General features: G+C 42.6%; 1 protein-coding gene across 1 annotated transcript in view; it reads left to right on the forward strand.

The window, feature by feature from the left end:
* The window catches only part of LOC126272460 (UDP-glucosyltransferase 2-like), a 214,202-nt gene that overhangs the window by 54,621 nt on the left and 131,767 nt on the right, over positions 1-27,814 (forward strand). The window contains exons 5-6 of the mRNA XM_049975339.1: positions 4,835-5,057; positions 13,280-13,499. Coding sequence (XP_049831296.1) covers positions 4,835-5,057; positions 13,280-13,499 — 443 coding nt within the window. The remainder of the gene's footprint in view (positions 1-4,834; positions 5,058-13,279; positions 13,500-27,814) is intronic.

Genomic DNA, 27,814 nt, shown 5'->3' on the forward strand with positions numbered 1-27,814 from the left:
TGCTAATTACACTATTGCTAATCACTGCTTGTGCGCACAGCTCTGCAGTTGCCATTTCCACTGTATGTGATCGTGCTGCCCTCTGGCGACGACTGAATATAAATTGTTTGAGTTGCCATACGGCGCGATATCATATCTACAGTAATTGTTGTTCCTGTGGTTTTAAATGTGGGAGGTTTGAAAGATACACTATGCATAACTTTGGGGTGACATCACATTGAGACATATGCACCGCCAAATATACATGTCTCTAAGTAGGTTTTGTACACTGCATATCGCAACACGCTAGTACAGAAGTTTGACTACAGATCTCTGATCGTAAACTATAAAAATGCGCCTCGTGTCAAAATAAAATTACTAATTAATTAAGTATAATTATTATCACAGCTCTTAAATTATTTATGAAAATACATAATATGTGACACAAAACTGACATAGATTTACTATTGTAACTTGATTGTTCTACAGCAGTAGAAAGACACGCTTGGATCACAAAGTGCCACCACTGATAAAATTGACACGGAGCAGTCGCACCAATATAAATGATCCGGGAGACCGTGTTGGCAGCTCCTTGATAATGGTAACAAACGATACGATTGTCAATAAGAAGATAACAACGCCAGAAGTCTGTATCGAATTGGATGATAACCTCCCCAGAACCTATGGTTTGTGTAAGGACATGAACTGAGTCTGAATGTACCTAAACATGACGTAGTGCACGTAAATAGGAAGATAAATCCAGTTCTTTACGATTACGCTACCCACACGAAATCATTAGAAATAGCAACTATTGCAAAATACCCGGAAGTAACAGTATGGAGAGAACTAAAGTAGAATAATCACAGTAACCACAATGTGGGGAAAAACAGATGTGAGGCCTAGGTATATTAGAGGAAAAACAATTCATCCATGAAAGAAGCAGTTCACAAAACAGTTCTTCAACCGACTCCGAGTATTGCTTATGACTGTCGGACTCATGTCGGGCCACAGGTAGACGAGATCCAACACTGAGCGACACTGAGACAGTGATTTAATCACCACGAGAGCAATATTGAGAGGTTAAAGGATCTCCATTGATAGACGCTATGTGAGAAGCATTGTACGTCACGCTGAGGTTTACTGTTGAATAAAAGGGAGAACGTACAAGGAAGGGTTCGGTAATGTATTACTTTATCTATCATACGAGTTGCAAAATGACCACAACGAGAACTTAGAGTCGATGCTGGTAGGTGTTATATCTCAGCCTGTTAGGAAACGGCTGTAGACTGTACAGTGTTTAAGTGAACTGAAAACGTAACGCCATCCTCATAATGTAAAGGCACACTGAAACAAGACAATAATCGCATCGCAGTCTACATCACATGGTGCGTGATTTCCTACGATGTCATAGCTCCCGAACACTGTGCCGTGACGCCTCACAAACTCTGCCGAGCGGTATGTGTGTCGTGATCTGGTTGCACGTGGTGTCGTGTGGACTGTGATGGGCTCAACACCTCCTGCAACACTTGCACTGCCAACGTACAGCGTCACTCGTAGTGACGGCAGCAGGGGAGGCGACGGCCCTGCCAGCGTGTGCGCTCGCTGGTCGCGTGTGGCAGCTAGAGCCGGTGAGTGTTCGCGCAGTAAAAAGGTTTTAATCGTACTCTTCCTTCCTACAACATTTAATGTAACGCCACGACCACATAATAAGCACCTATGCTAGTTCTTAAACATGAAATTTGGTACTATCACTGTAACAAGTTTAAACATAATTGAGCCTGCAACCTATCAATATGGTTGTTACATAGCAAAATTGTACTTTGCTTAAAACAAATAAATCCGTACATTTCTACAGTGTAATTTTTATATAGCAAAAGTGTGCGTTGCTACATCTCCACAAAGCACTTTGTAAATTAGCAAGAGTGTAATTTCAATAAAAAACGAACCACATCTCGGCAGCGTAATTGTTATGTATCAGGAGCGTACTTTATTTTAAAAAAAGTTTCTTGCATGTTCAAGTGAGGCAATCAATAAAATACCTGGCCCTTTAGGATAGAGGGGGGGGGGGTGGAGGTGAGAGGAGGAGGGGGGGGGGGTGATATCTATCCTGAAATACACCATACACAACCAACACGTTAACTGCCCCCCTAACTGGGAAACAAATTATACAAATAAGGGTAATAAATTGTGCAATAAATTATATCGATAAATATTCTAAATAAACAACCTTATCTCTTCTCCAGTCAGCAAGATAACATTTCTCCATTTATATGTAAAGCAGTTGGTGTAGGCGGGTCGGTGAGAGGGATGAGGTTAATCTTGGGTTTGACAAGGTGGGATGGGTGACCCAAATCACTGGGCTCGCACCAGCACAGCCCTGTACACGCATCCTGAGGCAGGAAGACGTCGTCACTTTGGTAATGCAGGTATATGTTCGTGCCGTGAAACCTATAGAGTATGACGAAGGCTGAGTTACAGTAACCAGTTTCATATGGAAGGAGTTCACAGCATATATGCAGAGATGAAGAGGCTTGTACAGAATAAATTGTCATGTAGAGATCCATCAAACAAGTTTTAAGACTCAAAACCAATATAAAAACAGCGGATTCATGTCACCATATGTGCCAAACCGAACTATCTCTTCCTGTTTCGTTAGAGCAACTTTTTTCTTCCAGAAAGACCCCAGAGCGTTTCCTGATATCTACTTTATGTTTTTGTGTGGACCGTACCACCCTGTCACAATGCAGCAAATGAATTTATGAAATAATTTGACGGGCGCTGTGTGACTATTTGCTGAAGACTCGAAACATTGGAGTCCACGTCCACAATGTCTCACTCCAGCATCTGCTATGCGGTGCTCTTGTGTGCTGTCGTAACTTCTTGCTGAAGATTCGAGACTTTGGAGTACAAATGCAAGAGTTCCTGACGTCAACAACCCCTGTGTCCTACATTAAACGGATGCACCACACTTCCTCACAAGTTTTCCAATGAACCTAATTCTCTCATTCTCCGTTCTTCATACTGGTTATACGTACTCGTCACATGTCATTATGCATCATAGTGTTCACCCTGATTTTTGAAATGACGAGACGGGCTCTGGAATGCTACCACTGTAGATGTGACAGTACGCTCTCTGACTCTTTCTCTTTGATATGGACGTTATATTCCATTTATACACATTCAAAGAGAACTGACTTTCAGCTCACTAAGCGAGAGTACAATCTAAGCAGCACTGCATTTCCTTATGACCTTCTAGCGACGATTCTTCCCAGCCCACAATAATACTGTCAACGCCAGTGTGATAACGATGCTGATACTACATGATAAATCAATTATGTATAGTAAGAACAAAATTATTAGGAGTTTAGTGACCACTTGTTGACAAGCTGCTTGTTGCCTTATGTCAGTTGATGTTTTTCTAAAGTTTTTCCAGCACAAGTAAATGGAATTGTTAAAGTTTCACCTGCCATTCATGGTCAATCCACCACCAGCTGTAGGCGATGAGCCTTGAGAACGCCAGCCACTTGTGCTGGGGAAGTGTGACAAAAATGATCAAACAAACGGCGGTCGAGGAACCCGAGACAGAAGCATATATACTGCGAACATTAGCAGTTATGGTACTTTTCCTTGGAAAAAAACAGAATGTACTTTCATTTCTTGTCAGCATTCACTATGTACAATGTGGTATGAGTCATAAATTCTTCCAAATATTTTTGAAGTTTCTTTAAATGAGAGTATATTTGTGGGAAATGTTTAAGGTTGTACAGTTTCGCAGCCCTCTCAGACATCTATGGAGATGAAATTTACCTGTTTACCAGCATATACTGTTATCAAGGAATCGTACGAGGAAAAAGAAGAAAAAGAAAATGAAGCGTTAATGATTCTTTGAGAGAAGTATCCTCTCCTTCAAGAATACTGTAAAGCCAATCGTGCTACGTACTCAAAGGTCGTAGAAACGTACGAAGGTTTTGATACTATGCTGAATTCCTGTACATGCGTTAACATACCTTACTTCGGAGAGAGGAGACGTGCACTCTTTTCCAGGCATACCAATGTTTTCCGTGCCTGAAATACTCTTGACGAATATGAACTAGGTACGAGAGTAGTCTATAGCGTTGTATGGATTCAACAGGTTCTTCTGCAGAGTTAAATTTAAGAAGGCTTAACTATGTTTCAGTGGAAAGAATTGTTCATTGTCTCTTATTTGTGAGTGCGTAAGGTAGAATTTAGTACTTCGACATTCTGTCAGTTGTCTTCAGTATCAACGTCGGGCTGAACTGTGCTAGACTGAACTCAAGAGTTGATCTACTAGTTATAGTGACCCATTTCCAAATCTGTTTTCGTCAACACCACCTGATTTAATTGAACTACACTCTTACACTCTTGTTTAACTTCCCATCTCTTTCCAGACCATTATGTGTTGCACTGAACTAACCTTCCAAGTGCTTTGCGATCTCTGACAGAATTACGATTTCATCGGCAAAGCTTAAAGGTTTTTATTTTTCCTATCTGAACTTTAGTAATGTTTCCAAATTCCTCGTTGGTTGTTTTCTCTCTTTAACCTCTGGGTGCTATACAGAAACATTTGAGGTTGCCTGCGATCCTTTCACACTTCATTCCCATTTACTGAGTCCATTTCATGTACTTGTACTCTTAGAACTGCTGCCTGTAACTAAATATGTCACCAAAGAGTAACAAATTCTCGAAATTTTCGCCGCCTCCGTTCCAGGTAAAGAGAAAGTTTCGACATTATATCCCATCATGTGTCTCAAGAGAAACGATGCTAATGTCAATAACTGTTGTATCTTCGTTACGTGTGGTGTGGTTGGTGCAGTCTGTGTCGTGGTGGTGACAGGAGCTGCAGCAGTTGTTCGACTCGAGCGAGCGCGGCGTGGTGTACTTCAGCACGGGCACGCTGCTGCGCGTGGAGAGCCTGCCCCGGGAGCAGCTGCGCGGAATACTGCGGGCGTTCGCGGCGCTGCCGCAGCAGGTGCTCTGGAAGGCCGACCGCACGCTGCTGCCGCCGCTGCCGCACAACGTGCACACCTCCAACTGGCTGCCGCAGAACGACGTCCTCAGTGAGTCCGACAGCTCGGCACTGTATTGATTTCAGTGTGAGGGCGCGGCTTTGCTAAGTGGAGGCATGCTCCTCAGCAGCACTTGCCGTACATCGCTACAGACTCGTTGCTGTCTGTCGCATCAATTTACATTGGCAGCTTCGGTGTAGCGACGCGATCTCCTTATGATACCACAGTTATGGCCCAGTTATCAGCATCTGGCATCTGATGGTTTCTCACCCCTGTCCATATGTGCACAGAGGAGCCTATCAGCCCAGAGCAGACTGGTGTGATGAGGTGTAGAGCTGCAGCTAGCTGCGACAGTGGTGAGGGAACACGGAAACAAGATCTGTTTAAAAATCGATGAACATATATCGATGAGCCAAAACACTGTGACCGCGGTTCTACTTGATACGGATTATACAAGTCCTCGACAGCACTCCAGGGATATGTAGCAGCAGATGTGTAAGCACAGGTAAAGCAATTCCTGCAAATTATGGGTTGGTGGTTTACAGGCACAGAGCTCGTACACGGTATGTGTTCCATTGGGTAACGATCAGGTACATTTGCTGACAAGAGGTCAATGTGATTTCTTTATAATGTCCCTCAAAGCAGTGTAGCACAATACTGACCTTGCAACACGAACTTCTGTCCTACTAGAAGAAGTGATCGTCGTGTGGGAAGACTTCAGGTCTGCAGAAAGTTCACTGCTGTCACGATGCCTTTAGGTATCACCACACATCTCATGGGTCCCCAACTCAAGATATTCCACAGCTCGATTCAGCTCTCACCAGACTCACTGCACATGTGACACTGTGCATGTTTCGTGCAGCCATTCGCCTCGGCAACGGCTAGTAGGGACCCAACCATCGATCTCGTGTAACACGAAGTGCGATTCATTCGCCAGGTGACACGTGCCTATTGATATACGGTGAAAACTCAGTGATGCTCACTGAAATCATAACTGAATATGTCGTTGTGTCAATACACGAAGAAGTTGGGGTCGCGTGATGTGGAGTTCCATGTTCAACAATGGCCTTTGAAGGATGCGTTCTGCAACACTTGTGCCTGCACCAGCAATGTACCCTGTCGTCAGATCTGCCACAGATCGCTGCCTATCCTGGATTACACGGTGGGGGGTCTTTGCAAATGTGTTTTTCGTGATGAAACGTGGTCGTCCACGCTACTCGTTATTTCACCATACTTCAACCACCTTCCATAGGTGCTGACGACAGAAGTACATCAGGCGACCAGCTTCGCCATTTCAGATATACTCGTTTCCAGCCGTAGCGCCACGACAATGTGTCCTCTGACAAAACCACTTATGTAACTGGATTTCTGCATTTGTGGCTCGTTTCTTTGATGTAATGATTGCCCATACGTCTCTCTTCCTTACTGCGTCACGTTCCCACATTACCACCAACAGGCCTCAACCTCACGGTGGACTGTGGTCACTATGTTTTGTCTTATCTGTGCATATGATATGTGTGTATGTTGCTACGTAGCTGTGGACTATGTGGGCAAATTTAAACCAAACTTCATACATACAAAACTCAGTGTCCAGGAAAAATGCTTATGGATAAGACAATCCTAGCACCCCCATAGGAGGAATCGTGTGACATCCAAAAGTTACCGAAACTGAGTGCTATTAGTGCTCAAGTGTTTCTCATCAGTATATGATATTAACAAGGCAGCATTGTTACAGAAAGTAAAGACCCACAAAAATTCTTGTGGATTCATTTAGCAAGCCCGAAAGCGTTTCTGCGATGCTCGTCCACTTACATTGGCGCCTGCTACAAGAAAGGCATTCCACGTCAAGGTGTGGTTTAGTACCGAAATTCCGAAAGGGAACTTTCCTAGAGGAGTCAGTTTACGGTGCTTCCTCATATGAACATATCGCGAGAAGAGCAAATATTTATATTTTGACAGCTTTGTGCACAATATGAGAGATATCAACAGTTGTTCTTCCCATGCACCATTCGTGGGAGCGAAGCAGTTGGTGGAAATGACAGTGGGTTGTACAATTTCGATGGAAACATCAGGATTTGTAGGACCATTCGTCATAGTCCAGAAGACGGTGTAGCGGTAGGAGCAGGCGAGATGAGGTGTAGAGCTGCAGCTGGCTGCGACAGTGGTGAGGGAACACGGAAACATTGCGAGAAACGCATCCTACAACATAAATTCAGATGATAGCCATATCTTCAGGTAGATATGTTGTATGTGACTTTGAACCACACCTGACCAAGGTGTCAACCATGATCAGAGCAGTGTTCTGTGCAGCTGTGAGTGCATTACGTCGAAGCTAAGAGAAACTGAATACCAGCAAATAATCGGTGCTCTATGGTGTGTATTTCCGTGACCAAGACAGCTAGTGTGTTTGTTACTTCAAGGAGCATCATACGAAGATTTATACCGCATACATGGGAAGACGAAAAAATATCTTCCTCCATGTCACAAAACGGACGAAAGTGCAAACTGGGTGATCGTGATTGACAGTCACTGAGGGGGAAGCGCGACAAAAAATTAAGGGTCTGAAGAACTGGACGACGCACTCGCCAACCGTGTCAGCACCAAAATAACACGAAGGGCGCTCCATAAGCAGCGAACTGCAGGGCGAGCTCCTATTCCAAAACCAAAGATCGGAGATGGAAATGACCGTAATACGAAAATTTGGTTCTGAAGCCATACGAAATAGCCTATGGACCTATGCAAGCAATTCGTTTGGTCATATGTGTCTTGCTGCACGCTGTTTTCAGCTTATCACCGAGTTTACATCACAAGAATGGAAGATGAGGATGGGGTTGGGAGCTCGGTGACGAATTGGAACACATATCGTGGTATTCTATGAGCTCCACGGATACCCTGCAAGGTCACATTACTCACAAGGAATGTCCAATGTACAACATTCGTTCCTCAATGCTGATGCTCTGTTCCAAGACAACTGAGACCTGTCCATACGGCTTGCATCGTCCAGGACTGGTTTTGAGAGCTCAAGCACAAACTGTCACCCCTCTCCTGGCCACTGAGTCAACAGATACATCCATTACCGTCACCTGAATATGCCACAATTTCGAGGGAGGAATAGTATGAGATTCCCCTGAAAAGTATACAGAGCCCGTATTTACCCACTCCGAGACGACTGGAATCTGTTTCGAATGTTAACGGTTTTCCTACACTGTATTTGACCGGGTAATGTGTTTTGTTTTTGGTATTTCAACGTTTTAGTCCAACCTCTGTAAGTCTGAACATTTAATAGTGTGATTTGCGTGAAACTATTTTTACCTTTCCATTACACAGTAAAAGCGTAATATGCATTCCATAGCTCAACAATTAATATGTCTGGCGTTATGCATGCCTTTTTTGTCATAAACAGTCTCATGATGTATGTAAAATCATAAATCAGTTGGAATAATTAATATGTACTGAGAAATGCGATCCTTAACAGTACTAGTGATTGCCAGTAGCTGACTAATCTAACTCACAATTCATTTACTATTTCATTCTTATTTTGATGCGTTATATAAAATAAGTGGACGTTGAAAGCAGATTAGGATGAGGCGGCGGAGTTGTGGAGTCTAGTAGGCACTACCCCAGGAGCAGTTGTCTGTTCTATGAGGGGAGAGCTCGGAGGTACGCAGGTCAATGGCTCGCAGGCCACCACACAGTGTTTTGCAGTGCCACTGTTGGGTGCCAAAGCAACACTGGCAAACACAGACAATATCTTCTGTGGGTGGCGCAAGGCACCATAACGTGACCGTTATTACAGCCAAGAAGTGGAATGGAAAGAAATGCCGTTTTTGGCAAATGCCGAGAAAGCTGTGTTTTCTGGGAGATGCCAGATGCCACAGATGCTATCTGGAAAATATTTTACTGACGTGAGATGTTGTGGAAACTGACTTCATAAAAACCAAATTTTATGCTACGTAAGAACTGCCATGGTTGGCTAATGTGAATGAACTGGAGGTCAGACAGAGAAACGCGATTGTACAGATAGCTGTCATAGCTTCACCTCTGAGAGTCTTAACCACTAAGGTCCACCATCAAAGCGGGTGTACCCAAGGACTTGGAGAGATTTCTGGCTGATTTGCACTTAGTCAGTGGCAAGAGTCGTTGGTGAGGTGCCAGATTCAACGACCAATTTCCTTTTTCAATTCTGACCATAGGTTCAATGCATTTTCTTCTTTAGTACTATCGGTCTTTTGTACTAACATCGTGGTAATCGTGGTACAACTTCAATTGAACCGTTTACGCGATTATTAGAATCTTATTCCAGACACATTCATCAGATGTCCGAAATTTTACTAGGATAATTGTTTCATTGCTCGTCAAATGTTTTCTCTAACATAACAAAGCCAATTAATTGTAATTCTTGTTTCATTTCACAGTCGTTTAATTCCTAATTCATTATTCTGGATGGTGTGGCATTAACGTATGACAGTTACAGGGCTCAAGGTCCACACTTCCAACTTTGAATCACACGAGCGTAGGCTAGCACTGGGTGTCATGTGGAGGACCAGAATTGAATCTGTGGTACTTCCAGAGACTTCTCCGTGGTGCAACTACAGGACTGGGGTACACTTCCTTTCGTGAAGGCAATTGAGGAGCTAGACGAACGTTAAAAATTGGCTGCAATATTTGGAAAGCTTATAAGAGCTGGTAGGCGAATGTATGCACTCACTATATCTGGATGACGCCATGTGGCACTGGATGACTCGGCGGCCAAAGTTCGCCAAGCGTTCAACAGAATCAGAACGAGGAGTTCGTAAAACTTCGTATTGTTCATGCAGACTTGGCACAACTTCTATACTTGTATTCTCAGTAAGTCTTGTTACTGATTATTTCACCTGGCAGTACTATTGCACGCCAGCTCTCTCACTCACATCTAAGCAGGTGTCCTTGATAAGTCAATATCAAATATGTACAGTATATTAGCAACTTATAATCAAAATGATAATTAATTGTATTAGCGGTAACAATATGTACAATAACGCGTATGTGGGATTTAAGAAATTTCTGTCTTACTTCCTGATTATTTTCTTGTGGAATATAAGCAGTGATGTCTAACAGGAACGTGAGGTAACAATGCAGAAGAAATAAATGGTGGAGAGTCGACAGGACAGACGAAGGGCGAGAAATAATAGGGTAAGATTGGCAGATGAAATAGAGAAAACAAAACATAAATGGACAGGACTGAGAAAGTCATAGATGGTGTGTAGTGCGAGAAGGGCACTGGCTCCATGTTTGACAGAAGAAAAGCAGCCGCAATAAGCACAAAGAGAAGCTATGGCGATGACAAGAGGGAGAGATCCAATCTCTTCTTGAATGCAGGGTGGTTTCAGGCACGATGTATGTTACAGGGTGGACAAGTATATGAAGAAATATTTGATGTTGTGCAAAGTACAGCTAAGATACCTCCTGTATCCATTATGGCACTGCATGCGAAAATCATATTGCTTATCCAGTCTCATCGAAACTACGTTTAGGAAGGACTGATGTGATAAAACTACGAATGTTGCAGGCATATCCTACAGTAGCATTTCCAGCTAGCCCTACAAGTGGCGTGCTGAGCTACATCACGGTAGTAAACATTTGACAGGTGTAAAGATTGGATTACTTTTTGTTCAATTTGAGATGTAAGAATTTCCCAAAACTTGGATGGCATAAAAGCAGGACGGATATATCGCGTCCCGTAACAGTGAAAAGAAATCTAAAATGTCTGTAAAAAAGTAATCTTTAGTTTGCGACACTATTGGTAGGGATACTTCCCTTAAGACACTGTCGATAAAATGTTTAGTAGTGGTTGTTTTTCGAATCATCAATCTTCTGATTGGTTTGATGCCGCTCCCCCACATATCTCCTGTGCCATCCTCTTCATCTCGGCGTAGCCCTGGCAACATATATCCTCAATTATTTGTTGCATTAATTCCAATATCTTTCTCTCACTACTGTTTTTACGCTCTACAGCTTACCTAGCACTATGAAAGTTACTCTGTGTTGACTTAACACATGTCCGATCATCCTTCCCCTTCTCGTTGTCAGTGTTTTCCAAATAGTGCTCTCTTCGTGGATTCTGAAGAGAACCTCCCACTTCTCACAGGTCCTCCTAAGTTTCAACATCTTTCAATACCACTACATAACAAACGCTTCGATTCTTTTCTTTTTCAAGTTTTCCCACAGTCCATTCTTCACTACCACACAATTTTGTATTCCAGGAATACATTTTAAGAAATATTGAAATACTGCAGATCCTTTGGATTCGCCTTTCCTTTCACTTTTGTAGCAGGCTATGTTACATTATTCCAGAGGGCAGTGATACAACGTTTCACAACTGCTTTAGCAGACCTTCGACGGTCCGACACGCGGACACCTGTTCTCGACCAAGGAGAGTACATTCCTCCGATTCTTTGGGTGTTTTCGTGATGTCTTCTGTGGACCTTCCTGTAATATCAGTATCACCTAGGCTTGTGAAAACATTTCGCCTCAGTGGCCGAAATGGGCCAGCACTGCACGATTCCCAATACTATGTCGCCGGGACAGCTGTTGCGTTTTTTGGGGTGACTTAGGCACCCAAGCTGTGCTACTTCCCTAGTGGGAGAGCAGCAGCGTTTTAATTGTGACGCTGGCTGTGATGTCAGAAAGCATAGTGGTGGCTGCCTGTTCAACGACGTGAGACGTGTTAGGATTGGAGGAAAAAATTTTGCACGTCTTCTGGAGGGAAGCAGGTTGGAACACAGATACGTCTGAGACTGGTACATGAATGTCGTACCGTTTCCGACTGGCGATTTTTAGCTCTTGGTGCGTGTCCCATGTGTATTTTACTGATTTGAGAGGAGTGTGAGGATACTATTATTGGTGTGATGGATGTGAAGGAGAGAGGAGTGTTGGAGAGTAATTATCCATGGACGCAGTGAAGGAGAGATTAGTTTTGGAGAGTGGATCCTTGCTGAGGTCTTGAACAAATAGGTGGATTCGGACGAGAGTAAGAAATGGAGATCCACACTGGAGCCGACGCAGAGGCCCACTGATCACCACATTCTAGAAATCTACATGCACGTGGTGAGCAGTTCGGAGCAGCGGCAATAGGAATCTTTAAAGTGAATTTCACCAACTGCACTGTGCTCTTTCAAAAGCAGGAATCACTGATTTAAATATATGGTTCTAGCTTTGGTATTATCAGCTACAATGAATTAGTTACAGTAATGGCGCATAATTCACAATTAAAGTGAGAAGCAGAGTCGCTTTTCCACTCTCTTTGCAATTTTGTCAACTGTGCATCAGTACACACTTAATTTTATTAAACAGGAGCATGAATATAACCGACATGTTTTGCTGCTCTGTGTCCCATGTCTTCTGGAAATAAATATGTCGCTATCTTGAATGTCATCTGTTTTTCAACTAGGCATCATTACTTTGGCAAATTTTATAAATTACGTTAACCTATGTTTGGAGTAGTACGAGTAATCTTGAAGTAGAGAACATGATGCCTACCTCAGTTTCACTGCTCATCGCAGAAGACTTTTTTCATTCGTGTTTAGATTTCGTTGGGTTTAATTTTACAATAATAAGACTGAGGGGTGTTTCTGTGTCGTAGAAATCATCTGATGAAGAGGCTCATAGGCAGTAGGCACATTCTTTAAATTAAGGCCACTGCTTATTACTAATATATTTTTTCAACCAATAATTCCCTTTTTGCTTTGCTAGGCTGTTTTCTATGTCCTCCTTGCTCCGTACATCATGTTATTTTGCTTCTAATGCAGCAGAATCCCTTCACTCCTTGTACTTCATTGTCCCATAAGTAGACGTGAAGTTTATCAGTAGAGTAATAATCTTGTTTCTACTACTCCTCATTTCTTTCTCTTTCTTCACTTTCTTTCACACTGCATTCTATATTCATTAACCTATCCATTCCATTCACAAATCCTGTGACTCAACTTGACTTTCACTGATGATAGCAATGTTGTCAGCGAGTTGTATTGTTATTTTTTCACCCTCAGTTTTAAACACACTTTTGAAATTCTCTTTTATTCCCGTTACTGATTCTTTTATGTCGTGACTGAACAGTAGGGAAAAATAATGCGTTTGCAGTCTTACATCCTTTTCAATCCGCGCACATTGTTCTCAATCTCCATGATGTCTGTCACAAATATCACTTGAGTCTAGCGTTGAAATGCTAGTACCCATGCGCCCGGTATCTTCGAGTCAAGAGTGAGAGACGATACTCTGTGACTGTACTTGTGTGGCAGACCACCCCAAGACGGTGGCGTTCATCACGCACGGCGGGCAGCTGGGCCTGCAGGAGGCGGTGTGGGCGGGGGTGCCGCTGCTGGTGGTGCCCGTCAGGTCCGACCAGCGCTACAACGCCGCCGCCATGAGCCGCCGCGGCGTCGCTCTCACCCTCACCGTGGGCCAGCTGACGGAGCACAGCCTGCGAGACGCTCTGGACAGGCTCGTCAACGACACCAGGTGAGCACGCGTGACGAGCTGCAGGTTTCTACAAAACCCGGCCACGAGTCGCGTGACAGGTCACAGCATGCGCGAAGCTCTTTGCCGTCTCGCCAATGACACTATGTGCTGGCACCATGAACGGCCACGGTGTAGCCTCCACCCTGACCACGTGACAGCTGACCGACCGCAGTGTGTATGAAACTCTGGGCAGTAATCACAGTGGCGCTAACATCCGACAATTTGGTCGATTGTTGATATGGTACTACGGAATTGTTGATAATTTCATGACCACTTGTTAATGTCTTGCCTGTTAGCTTCAGTCTCAGGATATTCTGCCAACGTTTGTTTAACGATTTTCCCGAAGTTTAGCTGAATCGGGTGCCTGTCAAAGGTTAACGTCCCATTGCTGGTGGTGTACTCAATCTCGTGGCCACAGATTTTCTGTATCTGTCATACCAACGCCTGAGGGCTTTTCCCATAACAGCTGTTGCCCTGACTTTGTTACTTGCAACGACCCATCGCTGCAGAATGGGACCTCAGGATCCGTTTACCTCGAGGCGTTCTTCTTGTTAAGTGTGGCGTTTGTGTCATACATTTCAAGGGTGCGGCATATAATCGGCCATATCTTTCGCAAACGTAGTATAAAGAATATTTACAATATGACCAAGAAAATCGAAGATTGCTACAGACCAGGAAAAGAGATCCACTTACAACGTTGGGAATTTATTACATACCGAGTACATGTGGGAAAGTCTGTACTGCAATGACTGGAGAACCCATCAAAACCAGGATCATCGAATACTAACAATATTACTGGTTGGGCCAGATGAGGAAACAAGCTACTGCAGAGCATATGCTGTCTGAAGCCAGTTGCACAATAAAATTAGCTGACACATAGGATCCTACTGTGAAACAGAAGCCATAGAAGTTCACAAACCTGACAATAGATTCAACGAGATACAAGAAAGCCTTTGGAGAAACGGATACTGTATTCCTGTGCTACAGTGAACGACCATTGCCGGTAGCAAGGGGAGAAGCACAGTGGTAACGATGACGTGTCCCACTGACAAGTCCTGAGAGGCAGTGGAAGGACTGCAAGAATGCGAGTCAAAAAACTTACTTGGCAGAAGGTCTAGTCGTCGTGGGCTGCCTTCTGTGCATTTGCTCCACTGAAAAGAGGGCTGTAGGGTGAGTTAGAATACGGAACTCGGCTGCGATCTCAGGATACACTGGATGCAATAATAATTCATTGCATGAGGATATGTACATCGGAAGCACCTCTGGCACATCCGTTTTATAAACAGTTATATATACAAAGTCTACTAACTGATTTCTTAGTAGTGCAACTTCTCATTGCTCCCTGAGTCTAAGTCCCAATATAGCAGAGGTGGGCGCACCAGACTGTTGACTACATGGAAACGAGTCTAAGCCCCTAGTGGTTATGCAACACTGCACTACAATCTCACAGCATCATAACTCCAGCTAAACCATAACGGACCACCTGACCAGCTGCTTCATTACTGCCATCACAGCCGTCACTGCCATCACTCTATGGCGGCTAGCCTTTTTATAGGTCGCAGTGCACTTGGCACCACTTCTTTCTAGAAATTTCCATTACTCTCGAGCATTGCGTGTTTCTTACGCGGCAGCACGTGATGCCTAGGTGACGAACAGTCCTTACTCCGTTATGTTCGCTGTGTCCAAGGGTTGCAGCTTGTAGCGGCTCTGGAGCCTCGTGATGCAGCATAGTCCGCTCTTGTTAAGGGAGTAAACATTACACATAAGCTACGTCCGGCCACGTCCGATGCGGACGAATTCCTGGTAGCAGGAATTTCCAAGCCTACATCTAACTTGATTTTTAACCCTGTTTTCTATCATTCGCGACAATGACCAGCGTAAAGCTCTCAGACGTTGGCATACGTGTGGTCTCTGGCTACGGGTTCGACGCTAGTCCGCCAACGGAAGTCGAGGGTGAACCGTTGGCGATGCCAGCCACTTTTGCTGGCGAACCGGCATGAAAATCTGTAAATAAAAGACATCTAAAGAACCCGAGACAGGCATCAACAGACAATCTACAAGAATGCCTTGCAATTCACACTCAGGTGCCTAGCAGATATATTGGATGATAGTATCATTTAGTGAACAAAATACAGTGCAATTACTAACTACCGGACGAGATTTATGACTTAATACAGGACTTCCTAGCAAAAACAAAACTCAAAACATCGTTCTTGGCAGTACGTAATTGACAACCGTGAAATAAACTACATGGCTACACCGAGCTATTCTATGGGACTACTATTCATTACAATGTATACAAATTAGGATGCGAATGACAGTAGAAACTCCATGAGGCTGTTTGTAGACGATGTTGTTGTCTATGGGCTGCAATGTCAGAAGAGTGTAGCGAACTGCAGATGGCTGTACAGATGACTCCCACTTAGCACTGAGGGTAAAGAAATGTGACAAACTGATCATTTGCAGACGAAGTGGACTGTTACTCTTCGATTACACTATTGCATATAAGTCACTGAAACCAACCATAAAATAGCTAGGAGCGACCTAAACTGGAGTGCTCACATAAAACTGATAGTGTGGAAAGCAGACGCAAGCTGCGATTGATGGGAAGAATAGGCAGGAAGTGTGATTCGTCCATTAAATGAATGGCTCACGAGCACTTGTTTGACCGATTCTTGAATGCTGCTTGCCAGTGGTGGAGCCCTAAAGGTTGAGCTAACTGAGGAAGAAGATCCAACGAAGGGCGGAGTCTCTCGTCACAGGATCGTTTAGTAGCCATAAGAGCATTACGGAGTTACTCAACAAACTCCACTGTCAGAGGCTAAAGGAGAGGCGTCGTGCAGAGAATGTTTTTAAGCGACCCAGAAACGTTTACCGTTGAAATTCCGAAAGTAAGCTTCCGCTGAGATTTTGGAAACCTATTGCTTCCTCCCACAGAAGTACATCTCGCTCTCTGGTGACAATGAGAAAATAATACTAGTCAGAGGTCGCACGGAGCCTTATCGACAGCCGTGCACATCAGGGACTACTCGCGAACGGAACAGGGAAAGCTAGAGGTGACGTTAGCGCCAAACGTACCCTCCGCTACACTGTCATTATGAATGTTCTTTATTTTGCAACGTATTTCTGACTGCTGTCGGATAGTATAAGTATCCTCGCATCTGACTAGGGTTTGCAGATTCTTGGCTGGAATACTGGAAATACCAATATTTTATTTTCCTTTCTTAAAAAAAATGCATTTGGCTGATCATTCCGAAATGTTATTACTAACAGTAGGAAATCAGCTGAACCCAACTGATATGTGTTTTGAATGTAGTTGTTATATAAGACGGCGATAGAGTAATTAATAGGTTCATGAATTTTAATGTCAGTGTAATGTGGGATCCCTGACTGATGACCTATATCTGGCTTGGGTTTGGTTACGTGTAGTTTGAGTTCTTTGGTAAAATACTGGCTGATGGTATTTTATGTAGTATATGATTAATTTGTGTGAACGGGGCAAATAATGTCACTTCATCACTCGACATTGACTGTACTGGCAGAAACTTCAGGATCTAACATAGTACCAGAAACTGTGGTTTCCAACATACTAATAAAACTGTAGTGTTACGTAAGGTAGCACAAACTGTGAGTTCCAATGACCTAGCAAAAACTGTGATTGTATCTCACTTGCAGAAATTGCTGTTTCCAAAACACCAGCAGAACCTGAGGGTTCTATCGCTTTAGCAAAAACTGTGGGTTTTATCAATCGCAGAAGTTGCACTTTCCCATTTAGTAGCAGGAACTGAAGGTTCCACTACACTAGCTGAAATTTCGGTGTAATATAAAAATCTGTTGGTTCCATTCTGCCAGTAGAAATTGCGGGTTCCAAAGTATTAGCAGATACTGTGGACTCCATCATGTTGAAAGAAATCGTAGATTCCAGGGTGCTAAGAGAATCTGTGGGTTTCAATGTATTAGAGGAAACTACATCTCAAATATATTAACAAAAACTGTGGGTTCCAGCAACCTAGCGGAAACTGCATGTTTGATAGTAGTATCAGAAATTGCTCTTTGCAGTAGGCTAGCAGAAACAGCGAAGTTCAGCATGCTGACAGAAACTGTGTGTTCCATTGTGTTATGAGAAACTGCCTGTTGTAATGCACTAGAAGGAACTAAGGGATCAATTGCACTAGTTGAAACTGGGACTGTGGTATCAGAATCTGCAAGTTTCTTTGTGCTACCAAAAACTGCACATTCCAATATACTGTCAGACACTGTAGTTTCCTTTCTGATATGACTTTAACAAGGATGTTAATTAATGAGATGACACCATCACCAGGTCTTAATGTAAGGACTGGGTAACAATTTGAACATCCTTGGATTCTTCAAAATAACATTTTCATAAATTTATTAGTAGAATACTGCAAGTTACTAGAATACTACAATACTAAAAATTACTACAATACTACAAATTTTCGTTAATTCCTTTCTTTTGAGAAAAAACATTTACTAGCAGTAAGAACTAAACCTTGCTACAGCGATGTAACTCTACGATAAGGTTCATTTACGCCAAGAAACCAATTTTCATCATATTCCAAAAGTTGTACAAAAAGCAATTTACTAATTTAAGGCATTAAATCTATTCTTACTAAAAGAGTGCAACTATAGAACACAGTTCATTTACATTAAAAAACCGAATTTGCATTATGTTCCTAAGGATTACGGAGGTAAATTAGTTACTTCAGGTATTAAATATTTTCTTATTAAACAGTGCAATGTGTATAGTCTCTTTATGCTTCCAGAATTTCAAGCAAAACAATTTACTCAAAAAGGTTCCTTAGGCGACAATAAATCACGTGGATCCGGCCCGCGAACAACACGTATCACTCCGAGGTAGACATAGGGCACCCGATCCGCAGCGACAAGGCATGGAGATAGTTAGCATTAGATCAACTACGACATACATAAAACCTCTCTTAACACTAGAACGGTGGGCGGCAAATAGTTTCAAGATTAGTCGGAGTGCGTCTGTGGGACCCACTAAATAAAAGAAAACAAGTGAGGAACAGTATATTTCCATGAAATGACAAATTTTTATTTTGTTAAGGTACTAGTTAATGCTATATTTACATTATTTTAACCTTCTGAATTATACAATAACTGTAAAAAAGCAACTGAAAAAAATTTCACCATATACAACGAAATTGTGAGTATAATGAATAGTTTGTGAGATATCTTCCTCTAAAATCATCATTTTTCAAAACAGTCGCCGCAAACCATTTCAGCATGTGTCGAGCATAACCATTCCTTTCAAACTTTGCAGAAGTGTTTGGTTTTGCATCTTCGCCTTCCCTCTGGTTGTCGATCTTCGACTAATTTTTTTCTTTGGTGCCGGAGTGGTTAGAGGCAGGGCTGCGAATTTGTCACAGGAGGTTTGGCTGGGTTGCACGCATCGTCAAATATAGTGTTATGAGAGACTTTCCTAGGGTTCTGAGGTATTCTCTTCTAGCTCAAATCTTTCAGTTTGCTTTGAATACAATGCAGCCATTGAGAGCAGCAAAGTTCAGCAGCTGAAAAAAGAGTGAAATTCCAACGTCTTGTCCCTCTAGCAACAGTATATTCACCACACGTAGCATCAACAACATCAACACCGCCCTTTGTAGTACATTATTACACTTCGTTTTTTCTTTTCACAACTGTCACTGTCAATTTCATCACAATGATACATTGACGAAAAAGCAGTACTGAGATGTTTCGTTTTGGTACATATGAGAGTAATGTGACATCTTCCTAAAATCTTAACATACCTGGGTATTCTTTTTCAGACTCACCTGGAATTTCGGGTTTATTTTTTAACGTACCAAGAACAGTACTAGTCTTTACTTCTGACGAGTGGGTAGGCAGTAAATCAATTACCTATTATCAGGTTTCTTCGAGACCCTTTCACTGCATCTACAAGACGCAAAACAACATCATCTGCCTTATTACTGACTTTCTATTGTCCTTGTGGTTGTGCACATCGATAGACGTCCAAATATTTTGCATAGCATGTTTTAGAAGAAGCCAAGATCAGAACCTTGATCCCATACTTGGCCGGTTCATGCTAGAGAAAAATATGCACGGAAGTTAGATACATCAAGAATGAATCTTATGGCAGCAAGAATATCTTATGCTTTTCTTTCTTTCCTCGTTTGGATGTTGTCAAATCTGATATGAGTAAAAAATCTGAACCTTTCCAATGACATACTTGCTCGAAAGGTTTCTATTCCGGTCGCATCTGTATTCCAAACGTCTTCGACATACATTTTACCGCCATGCAATGTTCCAGCTAAGTAAAATAGGACAAAATATGCCTTCTAGTCATCAAAACTTGTGACGTCTTGTTCGACAATTTGTGGGAAACAATTTTTTCTCCAGGTAGTTGCTCCAGTCCTTCCTTCATAAAATCGCATAGGTTATGTACCTGAGTCAGTTATGGCACATGTGCCTGAATCAGCAACAGTAGGTGCATCGGTGCTGGTGGAAGACTGAACATCTTTGACTTCACCAACACATATTTCCCTATTACTGTCCTGATCACGGTATATTTCGAACTCTGGGTCCTTGTCAGAATCGTGTACTTCACTCTCACCATCAGACAAAATTCGGAAATCTCACTGCATGAAAATATTGTCTTACCATTTCAAACTGTAAACTATTGACAATGATAATTCGGTTTTAGAACATCACAAATAGTTCGCAAAGTAACTAAGTGCCAGATTACACCATCATAATAATGGGATAGTACTGACAGAAATGGGTAACGTAAATTGGCGGGCTGGATCTGACAGACCTATGCGCTTTTTGGAAGACTGCCAAACAATAACTAAAAGGAAGAAAACCTTCATTCACGACGTGAATGTTTTCTTTCGGATATTAAAAGAAGTTACCACAGTGCTCGAGTCAAATGGGCAACTACAAGAATATAAGTTCAGTGAAACAAAAATTAGTGGGTCTCACACACGCAGCCCGACAATTTTAGGGTCAAATAAGGCTGGGATCAAACAGTAGTTTACTGGCACATGTCAGAAAACATGTTCTCGAGGTTAGAGCAGAAGCTGGCACGAGAAATTTAATAGCATCTCGAAAAAAATTTCATATTAATCAGGCGTGCCGAACAATGTAAGCCTCTATCCTGGGTGCAGCTCAAATGCTACCGGTTGCCTCAACCGTGAACAAGTGTTTGGTTAGACAATTTGAGTTACACACGCTAACAAGTATCGAGCACTTCAGTACGACAGAAGGATCACTCAGGCAACTATTAACTAAAACTTAACAAGAATTACAAATCACTCATACTTTCGCACAACTGTTGTTATCGTCACCTTCTTGATAAACAAAAGCTGAACAGTTAAAGTAAGACAACACATACAGGTCGCAACATCCTTTAAAAGAATAAAAACGAATAACACTAAAAGACTGATCTCCCTGCAGTATTTGGCTTTTTAGTTTAAGAGTGATCAGCTATAATAGGTCCAGTAGTTTGCTTGCGAGGAAGAAGGTTGAGCATACGTGACAAAAGTTCAGAGATAGACTTTATGAAAGCAGGGCAGCAAAACGGGTAGCGGAGAATTAGTCACTCAAAAGCCACCGGCCGGAACGAGTGTCGTAGAAATGCCAAAATAACGGTCACCATTAAAACAGGTAGCGGCAGACCCCAAACTTTGTCTTCGACCGAGCATGGCACGCAAGTAGAGTAAACGCCCGCTCCGAATGCTCGTCAAACGGCCGCCACGGCGCAGGAAGTGCCGCAGAGGTGTCCACCGGCAGCGCCAGAAGGCGCGCACCGCTGCTGGAACGTGATCACACCGGGCAAGCTGCCTCGTGCGCCGCCCTCCCCAAGGCTCTGCACGAGCCTTCGCCCGACTGTCGCTTCCATCATCCCCCCGTCAGAGAGTCCTAGCTCTGCACATACTCCGAATCAGTTCTCAAGTTCGCCAGGTAGGAGGTATTTGTCTCGCACACGGTTCACATTGTACAGGAAGGAACTCTACTTCGCAGGATACTGACAGAAACTGTGGGTTCCGAATATTAGCAGAAACTCCATCGTGAAATATGTTATCAGAAACTGCCGGTTCCAACATCCTGGTAGAAACTGTTGGTTCCACGGTACATCAGAAACTGTGGGTTCCAGTGCCTTTACAGCAACTATTGGTTCACTGGTATTTCACTGCTGTCCCTTACCCGTGGTCTAGGGGTAGCGTCTTTGATTCATAATCAAAACGTTTTCGGTCCCGGGTTGGATCCCCGCCACTGCCTAAATTTTGATAAATAATCAGCATTGGCGGCCGAAGACTTCTGGCATAAGAAGTCAGCCTCATTCTGCCAACGGCCTTGTCAAAGAGGGCGGAGGAGCGGAAGGAGTTTCAGGGCACTCTCTTGTCCTAGGGGTGGGAAATTGCCCCTAAAGGCGGAAGAATCAGCAATGATCAACGACATGAGGATGCAGAAGGCAATGGAAACCACTGCATTAAAGACACGTAACGTGTATCCACAGGACATGTGGCCTGTAATTGAAGAAGTGTTATGATGATCTCTCCATAGGCAAAAGATTCCGGAATAGTCCCCCATTCGGATCTCCGGGAGGGGACTGCCAAGGGGGAGGTTACCATGAGTAAAAGATTGAATAATAAACGAAAGGATAATGTTCTACGAGTCGGGGCGTGGAATGTCAGAAGCTTGAACGTGGTACGGAAACTATAAAATCTGAAAAGGGAAATGCAAAGGCTCAATCTAGATATAGTAGGGGTCAGTGAAGTGAAGTGGAAGGAAGACAAGGATTTCTGGTCAGATGAGTATCGGGTAATATCAACAGCAGCAGAAAATGGTGTAACAGTGAAACGTCCCCTTTGAACAATTATACATAACTGTGCTTAAACTGACACATATTATTTTTAGCGCAACGCAATCTGACTTTCAAAAATCCCAAAAAAAATGGCCCTGACTAACATTAACCTATACGTTTCACATATCACTTACCTCACAAAAATCTTCGTTACTCGAACTACTGCATTACAGCGAGCACCACTACTGCGAGCTAAATAAAAGATTCAAACTACGGGAGGCACTAACTACTGATAGGCCTAGTTAGCGAATGAAAGATTTTAATAGAGAACAAACAATGTATTTAAATTAATAGTCATAATATATATAGCAGTTCATGACATCCAGTCTTACAAATTTCAAAACTCCGCCATTTCTCTCCCCACATCCACCACTGCTGGCGGCTCACCTTCAACTGTGCAACGCTACGCGCTGTTAGCATCCAGCTGCCGCTGCCCAACACTACAATGGCAGACAACAATGCAAACCAGCCACAGACTGCACACGGCACAGCCAGTGATTTTCATACAGAGCGCTACGTGGCGGAGTTACCAATAAAAAAAACCAAAACAGCCTACTTACAACAGGTGTAGGATTCGTTATGAATAGGAAGGTAGGGCAGAGGGTGTGTTACTGTGAACAGTTCAGTGACTGGGTTGTATTAATCAGAATCGACAGCAGACCAACACCGACAACGATGATTCAGGTATACATGCCGACGTCGCAAGCTGAAGATGAACAGATAGAGAAAGTGTATGAGGATATTGAAAGGGTAATACAGTATGTAAAGGGGGACGAAAGTCTAATAGTCATGGGCGACTGGAATGCAGTTGTAGGGGAAGGAGTAGAAGAAAAGGTTACAGGAGAATATGGGCTTGCGACAAGGAATGAAAGAGGAAAAGCCTAATTGAGTTCTGTAACAAATTTCAGCTAGTAATAGCGAATACCCTGTTCAAGAATCACAAGAGGAGGAGGTATACTTGGAAAAGGCCGGGAGATACGGAAAGATTTCAATTAGATTACATCATGGTCAGACAGAGATTCCGAAATCAGATACTGGGCTGTAAGGCGTACCCAGGAGCAGACATAGACTCAGATCACAATATAGTAGTGATGAAGAGTAGGCTGAAGTTCAAGACATTAGTCAGGAAGAATCAATACGCTAAGAAGTGGGATACGGAAGTTCTAAGGAATGACGAGATACGTTTGAAGTTCTCTAACGCTAGAGATACAGCAACAAGGAATAGCGCAAAAGGCAACACAGTTGAAGAGGAATGGACGTCTCTAAAAAGGGCCATCACAGTAGTTGGGAAGGAAAACATAGGTACAAAGAAGGTAGCTGCGAAGAAACCATGGGTAACAGAAGAAATACTTCAGTTGATTGATGAAAGGAGGAAGTACAAACAGTTCCGGGAAAATCGGGAATACAAAAATGCAAGTCGCTGAGGACTGAAATAAATAGGAAGTGCAGGGAAGCTAAGACGAAATGGCTGCAGGAAAAATTTGAAGACATCGAAAAAGATAAGATTGTCGGAAGGACAGACTCAACATACAGGAAAGTCAAAACAACCTTTGGTGACATCAAAATCAACGGTGGTAACATTAAGAGTGCAACGGAACTTCCACTGTTAAATGCACAGGAGAGAGCAGATAGGTGGAAAGAATACCTTGAAAGCCTCTATGAGGGTGAAGATTTGTCTGATGTGATAGAAGAAGAAACAGGAGTCGATTTAGAAGAGATAGGGGATCCAGTATTAGAATCGGAATTTAAAAGAGCTTTGGAGGACTTACGATCAAATAAGGCAGAAGGGATAGATAACATTCCATCAGAATTTCTAAAATCATTAGGGGAAGTGGCAACAAAACGACTATTCACGTTGGTGTGTTGAATATATGAGTCTGGCGACATATAATCTGACTTTCGGAAAAGCATCATCCACACAGTTCCGAAGACGGCAAGAGCTGACAAGTGCGAGAATTATCGCACAATCAACTTGACAGCTCATGAATCGCAACTGCTTACAAGAATAATATACAGAAGAATGGAAAAGAAAATTGAGAATGCGCTAGGTGACGATCAGTTTGGCTTTAGGAAAAGTAAAGGCACGAGAGAGGCAATTCTGGCGTTATGGCTAATAATGGAAGCAAGGCTAAAGAAAAATCAAGACACGTTCATAGGATTTGTCGACCTGGAAAAAGCGTTCGACAATATAAAATGGTGCAAGCTGTTCGAGATTCTGAAAAAAGTAGGAATAATCTATAGGGAGAGATGGGTCATATACAATATGTACAACAACCAAGAGGGAATAATAAGAGTGGACGATCAAGAACGAAGTGCTCGTATTAAGAAGGGAGTAAGACAAGGCTGTAGCCTTTCGCCCCTACTCTTCAATCTGTACATCGAGGAAGCAATGGTGGAAATAAAAGAAAGGTTCAGGAGTGGAATTAAAATACAAGGTGAAAGGATATCAATGATACGATTCGCTGATGACATTGCTATCCTGAGTGACAGTGAAGAAGAATTAAATGATCTGCTGAACGGAATGAACAGTCTAATGAGTACACAGTATGGTTTGAGAGTAAATAGGAGAAAGACGAAGGTAATGAGAAGTAGTAGAAATGAGAACAGCGAGAAACTTAACATCAGGATTGATGGTCACGAAATCGATGAAGTTAAGGAATTCTGCCACTTAGGCAGTAAAATAACCAATGACGGACGGAGCAAGGAGGACATCAAAAGCAGACTCGCTATGGCAAAAAAGGCATTTCTGGCCAAGAGAAGTCTACTAATATCAAATACCGGCCTTAATTTGAGGTGGTAGTGAAACATGGGCTGTGGGAAAACCGTAACAGAAGAGAATCTAAGCATTTGAGATATGGTGCTATAGATGAAAGTTGAAAATTAGGTGGACTGATAAGGTAAGGAATGAGGAGGTTCTACACAGAATCGGAGAGGAAAGGAATATGTGGAAAACAGTGATAAGGAGAAGGGACAGGATGATAGGACAATTGCTAAGACATGAGGGAATGACTTCCATGGTACTAGAGGGAGCTATAGAGTGCAAAAACTGTAGAGGAAGACAGAGATTGGAATACGTCAAGCAAATAATGGAGGACGTAGGCTGCAAGTGCTACTCTGAGATGAAGAGGTTAGCACAGGAAAGGAATTCGTGGCGGGCCACATCAAACCGGTCAGTAGACTGATGACAAAAAAAAGAGACAATCTGCACAGCCGCCACAGGATGTTTGTAGATTGTGCTGTCATTTACCGTCTACTAAAGCCGTCAGAAGATAAAAAAATTCAAAACGATTTAGAAAAGATATGTATCTGGTGCGAAAAATGCCACTTCACCCTAAATAATGAAAAGTGTGAGGCCATCGACATGAGTGACGAAAAGTACACGTTAATCTTCGTATTGTTGTTGTGGTCTTCAGTCCTGAGACTGGTTTGATGCAGCTCTCCATGTTACTCTATCCTGTGCAAGTTTCGTCATCTCCCAGTAGTTACTGCAACCTACATCCTTCTGAATCTGCTTAGTGTATTCATCTCTTGGTCTCCCTCTAAGATATTTAACCTCCACGCTGCCCTCCAATGCTAAATTTGTGATCCCTAGATGACTCAAAACATGTCCTACCAACCGGTCCCTATTTTTTGTCAAGTTGTGCCACAAACTCCTCTTCTCCCCAGATCTATTCAATACCTCCTCATTAGTTATGTGATCTACCCATCTAATATTCATAATTCTTCTGTAGCACCGCAATTCGAAAGCTTCTATTCTCTTCTTGTCCAAACTAGTTATCGTCCATGTTTCACTTCCATACAAGGCCACACTCCATACAAATACTTTCAGAAAAGACTTCCTGACACTTAAATCTATACTCGATGTTAACAAATTTCTATTCTTCAGAAACCATTTCCTGGCCATTGCCAGTCTACATTTTATATCCTCTCTACTTCGACCATCATCAGTTATTTTGCTCCCCAAATAGCAAAACTCCTTTACTACTTTAAGTGTCTCATTTCGTAACCTAATGCCCTCAGCATCACCCGACTTTATTCGACTACATTCGATTATCCTCGTTTTGCTTTTGTTGATGTTCATCTTATATCCTCCTTTCAAGACACTGTCCATTCCGTTCAACTGCTCTTCCAAGTCCTTTGTTATCTCTGACAGAATTACAATGTCATCGACGAACCTCAAAGTTTTTATTTCTTCTCCATGAATTTTAATACCTACTCCGAATTTTTCTTTTGTTTCCTTCACTGCTTGTTCAACATACAGATTGAATAACATTGGGGAGAGGCTACAACCCTGTCTCTCTCCCTTCCCAACCACTGCTTCCCTTTCATGTCCCTCGACTCTTATAACTGCCATCTGGTTTCTGTATAAATAGTAAATAGCGTTACGCTCTCATATTTTACCCCTGCCACCTTTAGAATTTGAAAAAGAGTATTCCAGTTAACATTGTCAAAAGCTCCCCTAGTCTACAAATGCTAGAAACGTAGGTTTGCCTTTTCTTAATCATTCTTCTAAGATAAATCGTAATGTCAGTATTGCCTCACGTGTCCCAACGTTTCTACGGAATCCAAACTGATCTTCCCCGAGGTCCGCTTCTATCAGTTTTTCCATTCGTCTGTAAAGAATTCGCGTTAGTATTTTGCAGCTGTGACTTATTAAACTGATAGTTCGGTAATTTTCACATCTGTCAACACCTGCTTTCTTTGGGATTGGAATTATTATATTCTTCTTGAAGTCTGAGGGTATTTCGCCTGTCTCATACATCTTTTCATCAGATGGTACATTTTTGTCATGACTGGGTCTCCCAAGGTCGTCAGTAGTTCTAATGGAATGTTGTCTACTCCCGGGGCCTTGTTTCGACCCAAGTCTTTCAATGCCCGGTCACACTCTTCACAAAGTATCTTATCTCCCATTTCGTCTTCATTTACATCCTCTTCCATTTCCATAATATAGTCCTCAAGTACATCGCCCATGTATAAACCCTCAATATACTCCTTCCACCTTTCCGCCTTCCCTTCTTTGCTTAGAACTGGGTTTCCTTCTGAGCTCTTGATATTCATACCAGCGGTTGCCTTCTCTCCAAAGGTCTCTTTAATTTTCCTGTAGGCAGTATCTATCTTACCCCTAGTGAGATAAGCCTCTACATCCTTACATTTGTCCTCTAGCCATCCCTGCTTAGCCATTTTGCACTTCCTGTCGATCAAATTTTTGAGACGTTTGTATTCCTTTTTGCCTGCTTCGTTTATTGCGTTTTTATATTTTCTCCTTTCATCAATTAAATTCAATATTTCTTCTGTTACCCAAGGATTTCTACTAGCCCTCGTCATTTTACCTACTTGATCGTCTGCTGCCTTCACTACTTCATCCCTCAAAGCTACCCATTCTTCTTCTACTGTATTTCTTTCCCCCATTCCTGTCAATTGTTCCCTTATGCTCTCCCTGAAACACTCT

This window comes from Schistocerca gregaria, chromosome 5, assembly GCF_023897955.1.
Source record: "Schistocerca gregaria isolate iqSchGreg1 chromosome 5, iqSchGreg1.2, whole genome shotgun sequence".
Lineage (NCBI taxonomy): Eukaryota > Metazoa > Arthropoda > Insecta > Orthoptera > Acrididae > Schistocerca > Schistocerca gregaria.